Source organism: Rana temporaria, chromosome 11 (genome assembly GCF_905171775.1).
Source record: "Rana temporaria chromosome 11, aRanTem1.1, whole genome shotgun sequence".
Taxonomy (NCBI): Eukaryota; Metazoa; Chordata; class Amphibia; order Anura; family Ranidae; genus Rana; species Rana temporaria.
Window position 1 is genome coordinate 108,271,333 of NC_053499.1, and position 21,686 is coordinate 108,293,018.

The 21,686-nt window shown below is 45.4% G+C and overlaps 1 protein-coding gene across 5 annotated transcripts in view; it reads right to left on the reverse strand.

Annotated features, from left to right (window-relative positions):
* Positions 1-21,686, reverse strand: part of SIPA1 (signal-induced proliferation-associated 1) — a 223,442-nt gene that overhangs the window by 123,631 nt on the left and 78,125 nt on the right. For 4 of the 5 annotated variants that reach the window (XM_040328809.1, XM_040328811.1, XM_040328813.1 and 1 more), the window contains one exon: positions 28-1,286. In XM_040328809.1, the coding sequence (XP_040184743.1) occupies positions 28-769 (742 nt within the window). In that variant the 5' untranslated portion in view covers positions 770-1,286. Of the gene's footprint in view, positions 1-27; positions 1,287-19,662; positions 19,791-21,686 lie in introns of all 5 variants that reach the window. The other variant, XM_040328810.1, reaches the window with a different exon arrangement.

Sequence of the window (21,686 nt, forward strand, 5' to 3'; positions counted from 1 at the left end):
GTTAGCAATAGTTAAAACATTACTAACCTTTGCCATAAAAATACTTTCGATAATATAGTGCCCCCAGATCTTGATATTCAACAAAGTAGCTGCAATCTCTCAACCTTTCTCTTGCTTCTTCTAACACAGATACAGCTGCATTGGGTCCCCTGACTGGACAATTGATAAGTGGAGAATTTAATGAAAAAAGAGAACAAAAGTCCCATCCTTGATCTTTTTGGCCTTCTTTCTCTTCCCCTCCAACTTCATTGCGGAAATATGGGCAGCTAAGTAACAGCTCATTGTCTTTTCCATCGCCAGAATCACCTGGATCTTCAGGGGATGACAAAGATCTCCTGGGTGATGAAGTACAAGTTCTGAGCTGAGAGGCAGCAGAAGCACCACTTCTTACATTCTTTTTTCCTTCAGATTCCCTCCTTTTGAAGGGATCAAACAATATACTCTGAATGTCATGGTGAGCAAAACTTTTAGGACGTGGAGCTACAGGATCTCCTTCAGGTGGTTTTTCTTTAACCTCTAGGGCCACTGGCCCTTGGCTGTTTGCTGCCAGCCCAAGCAGTATGAAAGGATCTTTAAAACGTGGGGCAGACGGGCTTCCAATCCCTTTATCCCGAGGGTTATACTCTGACTCTGAAAGGGAACGTGCTCCACCGTTATGCCTGCTATTTCCTGAGGTAATTAGTGACTTAGCCTCACGAGGACTCTTGTGAGGGGATGATTGGGATGGTAGTTGGCGCAGTTTACGCACAAAGAGGTCATCGGACTGCATCGCATTAGAAACAACTCATTGATAATGTGTGAAAGGTATTCTGTTGCTTGAACCTTCTTGATATATTAATATTAAGAGTATTTCTTTATTCTGTTCTTCTTTAGACTGGATTCAGTTTCTTCCTATGTGATTTTTTTAACATATAGCTGCCTGATAATGATGCAAGTCAATATTTGCATTTTAATTATTTTAACTTTTTTCTACCCGTAACAGTAAAATAGTTTACTGTCATTTGGTGATAATTATACTTCCTTTCTCAGAAAGTATTAATATACATGTTTTTTTTTTGTTTGTTTGTTTTTTAGCTGTCCTGGGCTTTCTTAGACTTGTTATGGACCTTAATTATGCTTTTTTGATTACTTGGAGTGCTGCTTTTCACATTCTTTTCTTGTTAAAGATTTGATGTCCTTATGTGCTTTATAATCCATTATGTTTTCCATGCTACAAAAATTGCAGAAAGTTGTCCTTTTGTCATCTAACCACATTCAAGTAAGATGTCCGCACAGCTGCTTTAGACCTGTAGAAATGAAAAAAAAAAATACATTTACAATTCAACACTAAGCCACAGCCTTGGAACATGGATTGTGTCGATGTGCACAATCGTTTTTTCTATTACTGAACTGGCTCAAGGAATATATTTTAAAGTTAAATTATGATCAGGCCATAGACCTTTAGTTATTTTTTTTTAACAAACAATAATATTTAAAACAAGCTTCCAGGTTTTTGCTGCCATAGAAAACAGAATGAATTGAGCTGGAATTTTAGATTTGTAGTGCTTTTTTAAAAAAAATATAAAGATGAATCTCTCCACAATACCTGAAGCAACAGAGGTCAAAATGTTTTACTGCTTGTTTGTATTGATATATTCTATAGTCTGGGTACAGGTTCACTTTAAATAAGGAACATACACTGGAAAATGTGAAGATGAGGCTATCCATATGCTCCATATGCTGGCTTTAAAGGAGAGTACAACATTATTAACTAAAAAAATATTGTATTTTGTTCAGACCTTAATAATAAACTAGAAAGGTCAAAACTATTATCATTCTTTTTAATATAAGACTGCTGTTTTTTTTTTTCAACTGTTTCTTACTGCAACCCTATTCATAAAGACATAGATGCAACAACCATTCCCATATACTGTGATTAGTAGTTATGCAATTATGTGGTGGTTTCATGTTTGATGCTTTCATAACATAATGTTCTGCTTAGTGGAACTACATGATTATGTTTTAAATTTCTGTCATTTTCCAATAACACAAAATGTCTCAGCAGGTGTCCAGAATAATCTTGACTTGTAAGAGTCATATTTGTAGCAGCTTTTCAACATTTTATGGGACCAACTACAGCCAGAGTACGAAATACTGTTACAGATACAGCTCAGTCACAATAAAACAGTCTGTAAAAAAGAAATGGTCATTTAGAATATGTATTAGTAAAAGTTTTATAAAAAAAAAAAACACTAATCTGACAAATCAGAACCAACAAGTTAATAGACAGTGGAATTGCAATTTTCATTAAAATAAACATCTATGTGTTCAAGGCCTCATCAATAGACACAATCAGCTCTGTCTGTAAGCCAAACTAAGCAAAAAGCTCCACAGGTACTGCAGAAAAACGAACAGAACATCAATGAAATTGAAATTGGTATCAGTGATTTATGCTCTGAAGAGGAAGAAGCTTAACTGATTCAATGGGAGCAGTACACATGTCATTTATGGTTCATTCAGGGTTGCAGCCTGAGTCACTGTCATGGGAAGACATTCAAATGCAACCTGTTAATGAGAAGCAGATGTGTTCTAAGGATGTAGGTAAAGTGGTGACATCCCTTAACCACTTAAGCCCCGGACCAAAATGCAGCTAAAGGACCAGGCCATTTTTTTAGAAATCGGGACTGCGTCGATTTAACTGACAATTGCGCGGTCATGCGACGTGGCTCCCAAACACAATTGGCGTCCTTTTTTCACCACAAATAGAGCTTTCTTTTGGTGGTATTTGATCACCTCTGCGGTTTTTATTTTTTGCGCTATAAACAAAAAATAAAGCGACAATTTTGAAAAAAATGCAATATTTTTTACTATTTGCTATAATAAATATCCCCCAAAAATATCGAAAAAAAAGTTTTTTTTTCCTCAGTTTAGGCCGATGCGTATTCTTTTACCTATTTTTGGTAAAAAAAATCGCAATAAGCGTTTATCGGTTGGTTTGCGCAAAATTATTGGGTTCACCAAATAGGGGATAGTTTTATTGCATTTTTATAATTAATTTTTTTTACTACTAATGGCGGCGATCAGAGATTTTTTTCGTGACTGCGACATTATGGCGGACACTTCGGACAATTTTGACACATTTTTGGGACCATTGTAATTTTCACAGCAAAAAATGCATTGAAAATGCATTGTTTACTGTGAAAATGACAGTTGCAGTTTGGGAGTTAACCACAGGGGGCACTGATGGGGTTATGTGTGACCTGAAGTGTGTTTACAACTGTAGGAGGGTGTGGCTGTAGGTGTGACGTCATCGATTGTGTCCCCCTATAAAAGGGATCACACGATCGATGACACCGCCACAGTGAAGAACAGGGAAGCTGTGTTTACATACAGCTCTCCCAGTTCTTCAGCTCCGGGACCGATCGCGGGACTCCAGCGGCGATCGGGTCCGCGGGTCCCGCGGTCACGGTCACGAAGCTTCGGACCCCACGGCTGGGCTTAAAGGGCAACGTACATATATGTTGATGTGCCCAGCCGTGCCATTCTGCCGACGAATATCGTCGTGTAGCGGTCCTTAAGTGGTTAATCAGCTCTTAGCTAGAATATGTAAGTACATCAATAGAAACACATTATCTAAAGTTACAAGGTGAAGATCTTATGTAACAATGGACAGTACAGACAAGCAGTGGTGGTACATGTATACACTGCTACCACTACACATCTAGATGTAGGAACTGTCATTTCCCTACATATGTGTAAGTAAAGCTCTAACAAAGTCAAAGTTTGAAGAACTCTGAAAGAAGATGGGACGTAAATAGGGTTGCCACCTGTACGGGATTCACCCGTACAGTCCGGGTTCTGAATCATCTGCCCGGTTTTCAGACTCTCTGACCATTAGACAGGGGGAGCTTCATTAGCATATGTGTCACTGTGGAGACAGCAGCAGTGTCACTGCTTCTCCATAAATACACTGTGCTGGGGTAATTGTTCGAATAAAGCTCATTCCATACAGCCCCCCCCCCCCCCAGGCTCCTGCAGGGTCTCTGTTATCAGTGACTACCCCCCCCCCCCCATCACTAGTGCGGTGTGCTTGGAGAACCTGGGAGGCGGAGCTGAGGAGGAGATAATGTCGGGCTGGCGCTGCTAACACTACATACAGGGAAGAGGCGAGCTGAACGTTTTTGTCTCATGGGGAGAAGCTGAGAGGATTTGTTTGGCAGGAGTTTCTGTGAAGACAGGAGGATAGGGAGTGTGTCTGACGATATCTTCCAAGCCTCACACCACTGTCTACAAACATCCCCCTCCTCAGTCCAGATAATGTGCAGTAATTTATGACCATTTATTAACCCTGTGTGTATGGAGAATGTAAACTTCTGATTGTACAGAGCTTGGATAACACAGGGATATATGAATGGTCATACATTACATTCACATCATCTGTACATACAGCTTTTGTTTTTATTTGCATCACTATTCCCCCCAGACCACTTCATACATCCAGCTAGTATCATCCCCTCCGCACTCCTCTCCTATGCATACTACTCCCTCCATCCCCTCCACACTCCTCTCCTATACATACTACCCCCACCATCCCCTCAGCACTCCTCTTCTATACATACTACTCCCACCATCCCCTCCACACTCCTCTCCTATACATACTACCCCCACCATCCCCTCCGCACTCCTCTCCTATGCATACTACCCCCACCATCCCCCCGCACTCCTCTTCTATGCATACTACCCCCACCATCCCCTCCGCACTCCTCTCCTATGCATACTGCCCCCACCATCCCCTCCGCATTCCTCTCCTATGCATACTACCCCCACCATCCCCTCCGCACTCCTCTCCTATGCATACTACCCCCACCATCCCCTCCGCACTCCTCTCCTATGCATACTACCCCCACCATCCCCTCCGCACTCCTCTCCTATGCATACTACCCCCACCATCACCTCCGCACTCCTCACATATGCATACTACCCCCACCATCCCCTCCGCACTCCTCTCCTATGCATACTACCCCCACCATCACCTCCGCACTCCTCACCTATGCATACTACCCCCACCATCCCCTCCGCACTTCGATACATACTACGCTCTTCGATACATACTACCCCCACCATCCCCTCCTCTCCTATACATACTACCCCCACGATCCCCTCTGCACTCCTCCCCTATACATACTACCCCCACCATCCCATCCGCACTCCTCTCCTATACATACTACCCCCACCATCCCCCCTGCACGCCTCTCCTATACATACTACCCCATCATTACCACCACCACCATTCTGCCACTCTGCATTCTCCAGAGCTCATTGCCCCTAAGCTTCGGCCTGCCGCATTAATGTTGGCTCCCATGAGGCAGCCATCTTTAAACCTGGGGGACCCATGATCTTCAGTCCACCCCTGGCCCAGACTGTGGCTACACAGCAGGGTTGCTCACTGCAATTGTAAGCCAAGAGTGTCAACTTTGTTGACTCTGATGTAAAGGGGGACTCTTGTGATTAACTCCATATGATTAGAAATGTTATTTAATCACAAAATATATGTATAGTGTATACTAAATAAAAATTGCCTTGCATTGTACAGAGGTAATGAATTTAATGTACTACTAAAAAAAAAAAAAACTTGCTGTGCGCTGCTTATGTGTTCGGGTTTGGCTTGAAGAAAAGGTGGCAACCCTAGACGTAAATGAGACCTAGTTGCATAGGCGTGCGCACATAGGGTGTAAGGTGTGCCTGGGCACACCCTAATCACCCTGTACTATGCAGACTCCCCCTGCTGCCTGGCTGCAGAGAAAGGGACTGGGGAATCTCTGTCCTCTGTCCCTTTCTCTGTCTCAAAAGTTAGACATCAGGGGTCTGTTTAGATCACTGATATTTCACCAAAGCCCCCAAACAGGGCTCCTAAAAAAATAATAATAATAATATTAAAAAAAATAATAATAATACAAATAAAATTGTAAAAAAATAATAATAATAATAATACAAATAAAGATAAACTACTGACACCGCCCTGCTGACAAAGCCCTACTGAGTTGCCCACTGCCATATATGGTATATTACACACGCATGTGCAGGGCTGGACTGGGACAAAAATTTGGCCCTGGACTTCATCCAGACTGGCCCACTTTGACAGGTCTCTCCCATGGCGGCCGGACAACTCCCGCACCCCCCCGGCCACCCAAGCCCCCTCTCCCCCGTCACTAGCCACTAGCCATTCTACTTTATTAGAGTAGAACGGCTGGTACTGGTACTCTTATAGGCAGTACCAGTGGGGAAGCTAGACATTATTTCACCCGGGGCAAAGAATCAGTTCGGTGCCCCCCCCTATGGGACCAGATTAGGCAGAAGTGAGAAACTCCCAGGCCATAGCTGTTGAGTCAGCTGTCTGTCCCCTCCCCCCATGCTCCTCTGTCATCCCCCTGCTCCTCCCCCTGCGTCTTTGTCCCCCCAGGTGAGCTCTGCGGGGAGGGAGAGGAGGTGAGCGCTGCGGAGAGGGAGAGACAGGGGAGCGGATGGAGCGGCGGTCCGCTGTCACTGAAGCCGGCCCACTGAGCCATCGGCCCACCGGGAAACTCCCTGTAGTCCCAATGGCCAGTCCATCCCTGCGCATGTGTGTTTGAGCTTTGGTGTGCACACCCTAATGCAATAGGCTGCGCACACCTATGCCTAGTTGTTGTTCAGTGGGGAAGGATGGGCTGTGGGAGGGGCTAGCAAGCTGTTTGTACAGACATAGGTGCAACATGTAATGTAATATTCTTAGTGGGACAACATGGGTACATGGTTATGATGTATTTTCCAGTGTATGGGTTCCCATCATTTTCCAAAAGAAAAAAGAAGGTTTAGCCATGTATCCAGCATAATCTTGACTAGTAAGGGTGATATGTGCAGCAGCTTTCCAAAACCTATTAGTATACCATTGCTGAGGTCCACAGTTTTCTTCTGACAAACTTGCTTCAGACCCCTTTCACACTGAGGCAGTTTTCAGGCATTTTAGCACTAGAAATAGCGCCTGTAAAGGGACTGAAAACTGTCTCCTATTCTATGCAATGGGTGCTTTCACACATGGGTGGTGCGCTTGGGGGACGTTAGAAAAAGTCCTGCAAGCAGCGTCTTTTTTTTCCCACAAATAGAGCTTTCTTTTGGTGGCATTTAATCACCTCTCTACTTCCCTGACAGAACGGAGATCTGTCTGTTTACATTGACAGATCCCCATTCTGTCTCTCTCAGGAGCCATCGCGGGTGGCCCGAGGACATCGTGGTCGCCGGTCACGCGCATCAGCTCCGACGTCACATGGCTACCGCGATTTGCGCAGGGGAGACAACCTGACGCCGTATAATGGTCGGCAAGTAGTTAATATAACCTATGCACAGGCTTTAACATCTTAAGACCCGGACCAAAATGCAGGTAAAGGACCAGGCCCCTTTTTGCGATTCGGCACTGCGTCGCTTTAACTGACAATTGCGCGGTCGTGCGACGTGGCTCCCAAACAAAATTGGCGTATTTTTTTCCCCACAAATAGAGCTTTCTTTTGGTGGTATTTGATCACTTCTGCGGTTTTTATTTTTTGCGCTATAAACAAAAATAAAGCGACAATTTTGAAAAAAATGAAATACTTTTTACTTGTTGCTATAATAAATATCCCCCAAAAAATATATAAAAAAACTATTTTTTTCCTCAGTTTAGGCCGATACGTATTCTTTACATATTCATTGTTTACTGTGAAAATGACAATTGCAGTTTGGGAGTTAACCACAAGGGGGCGCTGAAGGGGTTAAGTGTGACCTCATCTGTGTTTCTAACTGTAGGGGGGTGTGGCTGTAGGTCTGACGTCATTGATTGTGTGTCCCTATATTAAGGAACACGCTATCGATGACGGCGCCACAGTGAAGAACGGGGAAGCTGTGTTTACACACAGCTCTCCCCGTTCTTCAGCTCCGGGGACCGATCGCGGGACTCCAGCGGCGATCGGGTCCACGAGTCCTGCGGTCACGGAGCTTCGGACCGGCTCGCGGGCACGCGCCCGCGACCCACGGCTGGGCATTTAACAAACAGGTACGTGATTGTGCCCAGCCGTGCCATTAGGCGGTCCTTAAGTGGTTAAAGTGGCTTTAAACACAAAAGCAAACAATTATTATATTGCAGCTTACCATTTCTTAGATGTTATGGCTGCATTAATTTTCTTTTTTAGGCCTCATGCACACCGTTGTCTAACCGCTTGATGACCGCCGCACGACCATTAACGTCGACAGAATGGCACGGCTGGGCAAATCTGCGTACAGGTACATCCCCTTTAATTTGCCGCCGTGTGGTCTCACGCACGCCTTCGGCAACGCCCTCGCGACCCTGTCGCGGGCCCTGTTGCCATGTCCGCGGGATGGGTCACAGAGCTGAAGAATGGGGAGATGTCAGTGTAAACACAACGGGCCAGATTCAGATAGCCTTTACGTCGGCGTATCTATTGATACGCCGCGTAAGTTCTTTACTCTGGGGTAGATTCAGAAAGCAATTACGCCTGCGTATCCATAGATACGCAGCGTAATTGCTAAGTAGCGCCGGCGTATCTACTTTCTGTATTCAGGAAGCTAGATACGCCGACTGTAGCCTAAGATACAACTGGCATAAGTCTCTTATGCCGTCGTATCTAAGGGTGCATTCTGACGCTGGCCGCTAGGTGGCGCACACGTAGTTGTCAGCGTAGAGTATGCAAATTGCATACTTACGCCGATTCACAAATGTTAGCACGGCCGGCGCTTGTTTTTTACGTCGTTTGCGTACGTCGTTTTCGCCGTAAGGCTGCTCCTGCTATTAGGAGACGCAGCCAATGGTAAGTATGGACGTCGTTCCCACGTCGCGATTTTCAAAATTTGCGTAGTTTGCGTAACTCATTCGTGAATGGCGCTGGACGCCATTTACGTTCACGTCGAAGCCAATGACGTCCTTGCGACTTCATTTACCACAATGCACGTCGGGAAATTTTCCCGACGAAGCATGCGCAGTACGTTCGGCGCGGGAACACGCCTAATTTAAATGATTCACGCCCCCTACGGGATCATTTAAATTACGCGCGCTTACGCCGGCCCCTTTTACGAAACGCCGCCGCAAATTACGGAGCAAATGATTCGTGAATGCAGCGTAGCTCCAGTAAATTACGGAGGCGTAGCGTAAAAACGATACGCTGCGCCGCCGTATCAGTGCGCGCCCCTACCTGAATCTGGGCCTCTGTTTTCAGAAAGCAAGATACGCCAGAATTTTACTAAGATACGGCCGGCGTAAGTCTCTTACACCGTCGTATATTAGGCTGCATATTTACGCTGGCCGCTAGGTGGCACTTCTGTAAATTTCCCGGTCGAATATGCAAATTAGGTAGATACGCCGATCCAGAAACATACGTCTGCCCGGCGAATTTTTTTATGTCGTTTACCTAAGGCTTGTTCCGGCGTAAAGTTACCCCTGCTATATGAGGCATAGCCAATGTTAAGTATGGACGTCGGGCCAGCGTCGAATTTTGCGCTGTTTACGCAGTTTGTGTAAGTCGTTCGCGAATAGGGCTTTGCATAAGTTACGTTTACGTCGAAACCAATGAGGCTTTGCGGCGTAATTTGGAGCATGCGCACTGGGATACGTCCACGGACGGCGCATGCGCCGTTAGTAAAAAACATAATTGACGTGGGGTCATCGTGCATCAACATACAACACACCCACTGCCTGAATAATTTGAACAACGCGGGCTTACGCCGGACCACATACGCTACGCCGCCGTAACTTTAGACGCAAGTTCTTTCTGAATACAGAACCTGCCTCACTAGGTTACGTTGGCGTAACGTAGCTGAGATACGCTACGCCCGCACAAAATTATGCCGGGCTATCTGAATCTGGCCCAAGATCTCCCCGTTCTTCCTAGTGACATGTCACTGATCGAATGCTCCCTCTCACCGGGAGCAGCAATCAGTGATGTGTCATTCATAGCCACGCCCCCTAACAGTTAGAATCACTCCCTAGGACACACTTTACCCCTTCAGCGCCCCTACAGGTTAATTCCTTCACTGCTAGTGTCATTTTTATAGCACTGATCCCTGTAAAAATGACAATGGTCCCAAAATGGTGTCAATGTCCGCCATAATGTCGCAGTCACAATAAAAATTGCAGATCGCCACCATTACTAGTAAAAAAACATTATTAATAAAAATGAAAACACAAAACTATCCCCTATTTTGTAGACGCTCTAACTTTTGCGCAAACCAATCAATAAACACTTATTGTGATTTTTTTTTTACAAAAATATGTAGAAGAATATGTATCGGCCTAAACTGAGGAAAAAAATTGATTTTTATATGTTTTTTGGGGATATTTATTATAGCAAAAAGTAAAAAATATAGCATTTTTTTCAAAATTTTCGCTCTATTTTTGTTTATAGCGCAAAAAATAGGTGATCAAATACCACCAAAAGAAATCTCTATTTATGGGGAAAAAAAGGTTGTAAATGTTGTTTGGGAGCCACGTCGCACGACCGCGCAATTGTCAGTTAAAGCAACGCAGTGCCAAATCTCAAAAAGTGGCCTGGTTTTTGGCCAGCCAAATGGTCCGGGGCTTAAGTGGTTAAAAAATGCCAGCGCTGGGCGTTTTTTCAAGTTTTTGGCTTTTTTTTTGTAGAAAAACATTCCCCGTAATGTAAAAACACCTAAAAACGGCAAACGTGGCTAACAGCTTGTTACAGCGTTTAGGGGCATTTTTCATTTTTACAGCTCAACAGCCTCTGCTCCTGGACACACAGGCTGTTATTTTCTTCTACTGGCCCTAAATAGGCTAACACGGAGAGGCGTTTAGAGGTAGTTAAGAAAAGTCAGACACCCCTAACAGCAGCTATAAAAACGTCCCGTGCATGGGCCCTTAGGCTTTCTTACTTCTATTATTGTCTGGTGAACCAGCCAGTAAGTATGTTGTTTTTCAAAAGAACAAGATCTCCATCAGAATGTGTGAGTTGCAAAGATGAGGCAAACCATTTACCACTAGCAGGGGTGCTTACAATGATCAGCTTTTATGTATGTAAAGCCTTTACCCCCCCCCCCCCCAAATAAACTGTTGCTGTAACTGCTTATAAAGTATTAGATGGCGTTTGGCTCTGATTTGTTAGTGTATTTAAATGTGCTAGTACATCTAACACTCCTCTCCCCACAGACACAATGCTGCTGTCCAAAGATGACCCTGTGCTCATTCATCCAGAGTGGGGGCACTTTAATACAGGAGATGTGTTACTGGAAAGATCACCAGGTGAAGACAAGAAAACAGAGGGAAAAAAGCCTAAGGCTGGGTTCACATATGTATGAATTGGATGCAGTTTTCACTGCATCCAATTCACATGACATGTGAGTGTGACTGGCTCTCGATGGATGGATGGTTTCCAAAAGGGTCCTGTACGTTTTTGGGTCCAGTTCAGGTGCCAATTCAGGCAAAAATTTGCAACTGAACCGGTGAACAGAAACGCATCGGACCCGGGCTGAAAGCCACACATATGTGAACCCAGCCTAAAAAAAGAAAACTGATGAAGTCAATCTAATGATTGGTAAGCTGCAATAAATAGGATTTTTGGCTTTGAGTTTATTACTGCTTTAACATTGCAATGTAAGGATACACAGCTATTTATTGCTATGGAGAATCCAGCAGCACAACCATAAAATTGTAGCTTCTAAAAATAGTAAAAAATTATATATATGACTCTTTCTTTATCTTTAACTTTAACCACTTGCTTACTGGGCACGTATACCCCCCTCCTGCCCAGGTGAAATTTCAGCTTCCGGCACTGCGTCGCTTTAACTGACAATTGCGCGGCCGTACGACGTGGCCCCCAAACAAAATTGACGGTGAGGAAGGGGTTAAATGTGTACCCTGCATAGTGTTCTAACTGTGGGGGAAGGGGGGTGACTGGGGGTGGTGACCGATCTGTGTCCCTATGTACAAGGGACACAGATCGGTCTCCTCTCTCCCTGACAGGACGCTGTCTCTGTGAGAGCCGGCAATGAGAAATTATCTCATATGTTTACATATGAGATCATCTCTCATTGGCCGCACAGATCGCCTACCGAACGGCCACTCCGATTGGCCGTTCACAGCGATCTGTGATTGGCTGTGTCCAAGGGACGAGGAAAAGGGGCAGAAGTCAATTGACGTCCTGTTGGAATTTCAGGTCCGCGCTGTAGCCGTCATTCGGCTATAACGCGAGCCTCAGGTGGTTTAAAACTGTACGTGGGGTCATGATTAATTTACATAAAACAGCCCACCTCTTCATCATTTGAATTACGCGCGCTTACGCCGGCACATTTACATAACTTAGGACACAAGTGCTTTGTGAATACTGCACTTGCCTCTCTAAGTTGCGGCGAAATAGCGTAAATACGATACGCTACACCCGCTTAATGTAACGCCGCCCTACGTGAATCTGGGCCTATGGTAATTGTAGGCAAGAAGTAGTACAGAGTGAATGGCCACAAGCAGGTGCGTTTTTATTCTAGCAGCTAACATAATACAAATTTTCTCCTTCACAGGTGGGCACTGACAGGCAGCACTATATATATATATATAGATATATATATATATATATATATATATATATATATATATATATATATATATATATATAGATATATTGCGATTGATTACATATAAAAAAAAATAATCAAATATATGTGATAGTCGGAGACACCTCTACTGACCTATAGAAGGGCTCCTGGGGGGGGGGACACCTGAGATGTAAGGAAGCACTCCGCTGGGGATACCTGAAATGTAAGGAGGCACTCCGCTGGGGAAACCTGAGATGTAAGGAGGCACTCCGCTGGGGACACCTGAGATGTAAGGAAGCACTCCGCTGGGGACACCTGAGATGTAAGGAAGCACTTCGCTGGGGACACCTGAGATGTAAGGAAGCACTTTGCTGGGGACACCTGAGATGTAAGGAGGCACTTCGCTGGGGACACCTGAGATGTAAGGAAGCACTTCGCTGGGGACACCTGAGATGTAAGGAAGCACTCCGCTGGGGACACCTGAGATGTAAGGAGGCACTCCGTTGGGGACACCTGAGATGTAAGGAAGCACTTCGCTGGGGACACCTGAGATGTAAGGAAGCACTCCGCTGGGGATACCTGAGATGTAAGGAAGCACTTCGCTGGGGACACCTGAGATGTAAGGAGGCACTTCGCTGGGGACACCTGAGATGTAAGGAGGCACTCCGCTGGGGACACCTGAGATGTAAGGAAGCACTCCGCTGGGGACACCTGAGATGTAAGGAGGCACTCCGCTGGGGACACCTGAGATGTAAGGAAGCACTCCGCTGGGGACACCTGAGATGTAAGGAGGCACTCCGCTGGGGACACCTGAGATGTAAGGAGGCGCGCCACTGGGGACACCTGAGATGTAAGGAGGCACTCCGCTGGGGACACCTGAGATGTAAGGAGGCACTCCGCTGGGGACACCTGAGATGTAAGGAGGCACTCCGCTGGGGACACCTGAGATGTAAGGAGGCACGCCGCTGGGGACACCTGAGATGTAAGGAGGCACTCCGCTGGGGACACCTGAGATGTAAGGAGGAACTCTGCTGGGGACACCTGAGATGTAAGGAGGAACTCCGCTGGGGACACCTGAGATGTAAGGAGGAACTCCGCTGGGGACACCTGAGATGTAAGGAGGCACTCCGCTGGGGACACCTGAGATGTAAGGAGGAACTCTGCTGGGGACACCTGAGATGTAAGGAGGAACTCCGCTGGGGTCACCTGAGATGTAAGGAGGAACTCCGCTGGGGACACCTGAGATGTAAGGAAGCACTCCGCTGGTGACACCTGAGATGTAAGGAGGCACTCCGCTGGGGACACCTGAGATGTAAGGAGGCACTCCGCTGGGGACACCTGAGATGTAAGGAGGCACTCCGCTGGGGACACCTGAGATGTAAGGAGGCACGCCGCTGGGGACACCTGAGATGTAAGGAGGCACTCCGCTGGGGACACCTGAGATGTAAGGAGGAACTCCGCTGGGGACACCTGCGATGTAAGGAGGAACTCCGCTGGGGACACCTGAGATGTAAGGAAGTACTCCGCTGGGGACACCTGAGATGTAAGGAAGCACTCCGCTGGGGACACTGAGATGTAAGGAAGCACTCCACTGGATGGAGACAGTGACTTCAGAGCTCCCACTGATTCAGCATTATGGTGAGTTGAATGATTTAATTTTATAATACAATGTAATAATATAAATAATGCGCTTCAATCACCCTGACACCAAAACAACCATGGTGCCGTGATGATTGAGGCGCTAACACCAGGTGTTTGAAGGATCTTTATCTGCTGATTGTTAAACTCTGGAATACACATTTCTATTGCGGTGTAGGATCTGGGCCTGTTGTCCCTCCATACCTCTTTTTTTACTTCCTCTCTCTGTCTATCTTCCTTTGTTTCTCCCTTCATCCCTAGTTCATCTCAGACTAACCACACCCCTTTGAGTCACGCCCCTTTAAGCCACGCCCAATATTACACTTAAACCACGCCCATTATTCTTGGGTCAGGCAGAGGGCCCCTTAGCAGAATTTTGCTTAGGGCCCCAGGGAGGTCAGGATCGGCACTGCGTACAACACATACGACGGCAGGGGAATTTCGATTCCACTGGCACAACCTTTGGGGCTGCTTTTTTTAATCTCATGTTACTGCGTGTTAAGTAAAAGTTTGGTAGGAGACGATTGGCACTTTTCAGTCTGTTACAGCGTGACAAATGTGCTATCTCCATTACAAACGCTACTTTTACCAAAGGTGCGCTCCCGTCTCATACTTTATTCTGAGCATTCACGGGTTTCTAAGCATACACACGAACGTGTTTCTCGTCGAAAACTCCCGACGAGGAAAAATTCTCTTTTTTTTCTCATCGAGTTCCTCGACAGTTTTCTCAATGAAAAACATACACACGACCGTTTTCCTCTGCAAAAAAGCTCTGCCACCAAGTTTCTTGATGGATTCTGTCGAGGAAAACGGTCGTGTGTACGAGGCCTTAGAGGGTTGAGACAAACCATTTAACACTGACAGGGGTACATACAATGATCATCTTTTTTTTTATTGAAAATCTCAAAAGAAAAAAAACTGTTGCTGTAACTGTTTAACCACCTCAATACAGGGCACTTACACCCTCTTCCTGCCCAGGCCATTTTTCAGCTGTCAGCACTGTAACAGTTTGAATGACAATTGCGTGGTCATGCTGTACTGTAACTATGTGACATTTTTATAATTTTCTTTACACAAATAGAACTTTCTTTTTGTGGTATTTAATCACTGCTGAGTTTTTTATTTTCTACAAAAAAAAAGACCGACATTTTTGGAAAAAAAGTTTCTTAGTTTCTGTCAGTAAATCTTATAAACAAGTAATTTTTCTCCTTCACTGATGTGCGCTGATAGGCTGCACTGATGGGCACTGATGAGGTGGCACTTATGAGGAGGCACTAATATGCCACACTTATGGGCACTGATAGGTGGCACTAATATGTGGCACTGATAGGTGACACTGATGGGCACTGATAGGCAGCACCGGTGGGTGACACTGATGGGCATTGGTGGGTGGCATTGAGGGGCGATACTGATGGGCATTTATGAGCAGCAGTGATGGGTATCGATGGGCAGCACTGATTGGCAACATTGATAGTCAGCATTGACTGGAATCACTAATGTGTACTGATTGGTGGAATTTGTGGGCACGGATTGATGCCACTATTGGGCACTGATTGCTGGCACTGGTTGGCAGTGATCACTGGCACTGGTGGGTACTGATTACTGGCACTGGTGGCACTATTGTAATCTCCGTGTTTACATGTGACTGGCTGTGATTGGACACAGCCGATCACATGGTTAAAGAGCCATGGCTCTTTACAGAGATTGGGGTCGCGCTGTGTCCTAGCAACATGGCGCAGCCAAGATCGCCGCACTGCACTCCCCCGCGGGTGCACAAGAGTGGCCATTCTGGAACAGCGTCATATGACATCATCCCAGAACAAGAGCTACACTGCCCCTCCGTCATTTGACGAGTGGTTAAACAGTTTTAGCTTGAGTTTGGACTCCAATTGTTAGTGTAATCTAATTCTGCTAGTCCATCTAACACCCCCCCCCCCCCACAGACTGACAATGCTGCTGTCCAAAGGTGCCCCTGTACTCCTTCATTCAGACTGGGGGCACTCTAGTACAGGAGGTGTGTTACTGGCCAGAATACCAGGTGAAAATAGAGAGAAGAAGCCTAAAAAATAAAACAACTGCAGAGACCACAGGTGAAGATTGATAAGCTGCAATATACAACTATAGCACTTCCCCCGTAGGAGCTGCTGGTTTGAATTTGGGCCTGCACTTTACCTGTCAACCCCTGAAGTTTTTCTCGATCCCCCTTGGCACAACTGGACAATAATATGATTGTGAAACCCAAATGGCAATAGGGGACCACAATGATAACACACAATAATAAATGTAGTTAAATATTATTATCTTGGTGTTGGTCACCTGCCACACAGCTGCAATAGACAGAGTCCTACACAAGATATAGCTTAACCAGTGGTAAGGTGTTTACTTGGCATAAGAATAGAACAATGGTTACACAGACTGGTTCAGGATTTCTTTGTCATCAGACCCAAATAACTTGACCTCGGTTCAGACCTGAGTGAGTGTAAGGTGGAGGAATCTCCCAATGCAATAACATGATACTGGAGAGATTAATAAAAGATCACATGGATGAGTTCTTGCTGGAAAAAAAATATTTAAGCAACAGACAGCATGGATTCATGAAAGACAGAAGCTGTCAGACAAACCTGATTTCCTTTTATGAAGAGGTAAGTAAAACCCTGGACAGAGGCGTGGCTGTGGACGTGATATATTTGGATTTTGCAAAAGCGTTCGATACAGTTCCGCACACACGGATCATGTGTAAGGTAAAGTCTACAGGATTGTAAATGGATAGAAAACTGTCTGAAAGACAGAATTCAGAGAGTCGTGGTTAATGATTCTTACTCTGAATGGTCAAAGGTTTTCAGTGGTGTACCCCAAGGTTCAGTGTTGGGACCCTTACTTTTTAATATCTTTATAAATGATATTGGGTCTGAGATCAAAAGTAAAATTTCTGTCTTTGCAGATGACACCAAGCAATGCAGTGGAATAACGTCCTTGCAGGATGTTTCCAATTTACAAGCCAACTTCAATGCTCTGTGTAATTGGGCGACTAAGTGGCAGATGAGGTTTAATGTTGATAAATGTAAAGTTATGCACTTGGCGGCTAAGAATATGCATGCATCATACATACTAGGAGGAGTACAACTGGGGGGATCCATAGTAGAGAAGGATCTGGGGGTTTTGGTAGATCATAAGCTCAATAATGGCATGCAATGCCAAGCTGCGGTTTCCAACGCAAGCAAAGTCCTTTCTTGTATTAAGAGAGGTATGGACTCCAGAGAGAGAGATATAATATTGCCCCTATACAAATCATTAGTAAGACCTCATCTGGAATATGCAGTTCAGTTTTGGGCTCCAGTTCTCAAGAAGGATATCGGGGAGCTGGAGAAAGTGCAGAGAAGGGCAACCAAACTGATAAGAGGCATGGAGGAGCTCAGCTATGAGGAAAGATTAGAGGAACTGAATTTATTCACTCTTGAGAAGAGCAAAATAAGGGGGGATACGATCAACATGTACAAATATATAACGGGTCCATATAGTGAACTTGGTGTTGAGTTATTCACTTAATGGTCAACACTGAGGACAAGGGGGCACTCTTTACGTCTAGAGGAAAAGAGATTTCATCTCCAAATACGGAAAGGTTTCTTCACAGTAAGAGCTGTGAAAATGTGGAACAGACTCCCTCCAGAGGTGGTTCTGGCCAGCTCAGTAGATTGCTTTAAGAAAAGCCTGGATACTTTCCTAAATGTACATAATATAACTGAGTACTAAGATTTGTAGGTAAAGTTTATCCGGGGTAAATCCGATTGCCTCTCAGGAAGGAATTTTTTCCCCTGCTGTAGCAAATTGAATCATGCTCTGCTGGGGTTTTTTGCCTTCCTCTGGATCAACTGTGGGTATGGAGTTGGGTGTATGGGATCGTACTATGTTTTTTATTTTGTTTGTTTATTTTTTTGTGGTTGAACTGGATGGACTTGTGTCTTTTTTCAACCTGACTAACAATGTAACTATCAGCACTGGGACATCTATCCACCAAGTCCCACATAACTCACCCAAAACAGCAAAGCAACAAAGTGATGCAAACAGTTATATCAAACCCATAAATTCACAACTGTATGACTCCCTCTAGTGAACAGTTCAACTGGTGCGTGTCCGGTCGTAGCACTTCTGAGAATAGAGAAGACCGGTGGCTGTTCCTTTAAGTGTCAGTTAATCTTTTGCTAACTCCGTTGGTGCACTTATCTATTTGTAGTCCAATAAACAGGGTGAAGAGAAAGAATAATCACTTGATGCATACAGTGTAGTGGTAAAATAAATGCTAGTTCTCCCAAGTCGTTGTATCACTCCCGGGGGGCAATGTGTCCCTACTTGGGGTGCTGCAGACGCCAGCAAGTACAAGTGGAACTATAAAAACCACACTCCTGCGACCCAGTTAACTATGCTGGCAGGCAAGTGCCCTCTCACCAAATGAGACCTCGCCTCGCCGGTTTCCTCAGTCCAAAACTTCCCTTCAGCTTTCAGTCTCTCTGTAACACAAGGTCCCTGGTCCTCTGCGCAGCCACTCACTGGGTACCGGTGGATAGGTGACTGCGGATGCTGTGAAGGGTAGACCGGTCAGGGTAGGCGAACCGCTCTCTCTAACTTTGGGCCCAGGCTTCTCCGGCCTAGGCGCACTCACAGCAGGCCTCTTGCCTGTTGAAAGATGGCGTCCCGAGAGAGTGGGCTGAGGCCTTGCTGGTCTTCAATAAGTTCTCCCAGCAGGCTGTGCGTGACACACTGCATTTTGGTAGCACAATGGCCTTGTGGGTAATGCAGTCTCAATCCAACCCTCGGAAATAGAGTCTCTGTCTCTTGTGCCACAATGCCCATAATGCTTTGTCCTTGACTGAACTAAACAAGGTTCAATAATATGGCACACACCGGACACCAGAGGGGGCCAAATAGGCACAATTTGCAGTCTGTTAAGATACGTTCAATTGTAACACCTTGCTACACAACATTTTTGGTTTTGGGTTTAATACCGCTTTAATGTTCACATTTGAACATGTGGACACCTCTGATGCCAGCTTATCTGTGGGAAAACAATAGCAACAAACAAGGCTTCAGGCCTCTCCAATCACTGTTTTTCCTAAGATTTTGCAAAACAAGCAGTGTTTCAGGTGCTCATAGACTGGGTTTGTGCATTTTGTTACTATGGGTATTTTATATATTATATCATAGGCAGGTGCACTTAAACAAAATTGATAGCAGCTGACATTGTCTACCAAGACACACCATAAGTGCAAAAAGCCAGCATAACATTTAAATATACTTTATATTGATGAAATCTCACAAATTTTTGTTGCCCGTCTGATTTTGCTTCTTTACGATATTTTGTAGCTGCATTTCAATGGACTGATGTTATACATGGCAAATATTGACTCAATACTGAAATCATATGATCTAAGGTCACACAAGAAAACAGGCCAGATACACAAAGCAGAAAAATACACAAAATATTACCTTGAAGTAAAAGTCACAGACGTGTCTAAGAGATAGAGAGACGCTAAGGCTGTATGAGAGCATGCGACACAGGAAAACACCAAAAGCTTGTGGTTCATGAGTGGCAGAGGTAGAAGGGAACTGAAATTCTAAAGAAGTACAAAGGAGGAACAAACATTTTACATACATATGCAATATATTAAAATAACACTTTTTTTTTATAAATTACAGTAATAATAATTTTATGTCGCAGAAGGAAAATATACAATTTTTTTTAAATGTCTGAATTATATGAATCTCTCTACACACAAGACATACAATGCTTTAAAAAAGCATTCATACCCCTTGATATTTTCCACATTTTGTCATGTTACAACCAAAAACATAAATGTATTTTTGGGGGATTTTATGTGATAGATCAACGCATACAGTAGGTGACCGCGATATTGTGTCAATCTCGCTCCCTTTCTCTGCGAGATTGACCACCTACGAGCCCCATCGCGGGAGCCAGCGCTGAGCTGGCTTGCCGCGATGGAGACAAAGCCGCCATAGAAGCGACGGGAGATCCGACTTGGATTCCCGCCAATTCTAGCTGCGGCATTTGGTATGCATCCTGAGAGGGAGAACTCTGCGCCAAATTTTTAATAAAAAAACTACATGTGTTCCCCCCCAGGAGCATACCAGGGCCTTAGGTCTGGTATGGGTTGTAAGGAGACCCCCCCTACGTCGGTTTTTCGGGGTAGGGGGGGTCTCCTTACAAACCAGACCCATATCCAAAGCACGCTACCCGGCCGGCCAGGAAAGGAGTGGGGATGAGCGAGCGCCCCCCTCCTGAGCCGTACCAGGCCGCATGCCCTCAACATGGGGGGGTTGGGTGCTCTGGGGCAGGGGGGCGCACTGCGGGACCCCCCCACCCCAGAGCACCCTGTCCCCATGTTGATAAGGACAGGGCCTCTTCCCGACAACCCTGGTCGTTGGTTGTCGGGGTCTGCGGGCGGTGGGCTTATCGGAATCTGGGAGCCCCTCAAATAAGGGGGGCCCCCAGATACCGGCCCCCCACCCTAAGTGAATGAATATGGGGTACATCGTACCCCTACCCATTCACCTGGAGGAAAAGTGTAAAAGTAAATAAACACACGGCACAGGGTTTTTAAAATAATTTATTCGTCTGCTCCGGGGGCCCCCCTGTCTTCTTTAGCTCTTTTAGCAGGGGGGGCTTCTTCTTCACCGCCGTCTGGTTCTCTTCCGCTCTCCGGGGGGCTTCTTCTTCACCGCCGTCGTCTGGTTCTCTTCCGCTCTCCGGGGGGGCTTCTCCGCTCTCCGGGGGGTCTTCTCTGCTCTCCGGGGGTCTTCTATCTTCTCCGCTCCCCGGTTCTTCTCCTGCTCGCTCTCCGGTGCCTTCTCCTTCAGGGCTGGCCGCCGCTATCTTCGTGTATTAGCTCAATTACTAGCAGGTGGCCAGCCCGCTCTTCTGTGACGTCTTCTTCGTCTCTTCTCTTCTCTTCTTCTGCCTTCTTCCGATGTTGACACAACGCCTCTTCTCGCTGCAATGATGGGTGCGGGTATTTATTATAGTAAAAAGTAAAAAATATATATATTTTTTTCAAAATAGTCGCTCTATTTTTGTTTATAGCGCAAAAAATAAAAACCGCAGAGGTGATCAAATGGCACCAAAAGAAAGCTCTATTTGTGGGGAAAAAAGGACGCCAATTTTTTTTGGGAGCCACATCGCACGACCGCGCAATTGTCAGTTAAAGTGACGCAGTGCCGAATCGCAAAAACTGGCTAGGTCCTTTACCTGCATAATGGTCCGGGTCTTAAGTGGCTAGCTGTGCAAAGCTGGCAGAGCCATACCCAAGCCATACCCAAAAAGACTTACAGCTGTAATTGCAGAGAAAGGTGGTTCTGCAAAGTATTGACTCAGGGGGGGCTGAATACAAATGCCCCCCACACTTTTCACATATTTATGTGTAAAGAAAATTGAAAACCATTTATCAGTTTCCTTCCACTTTACAATGTGCCACTTTGTGTTGGTCCATCACATA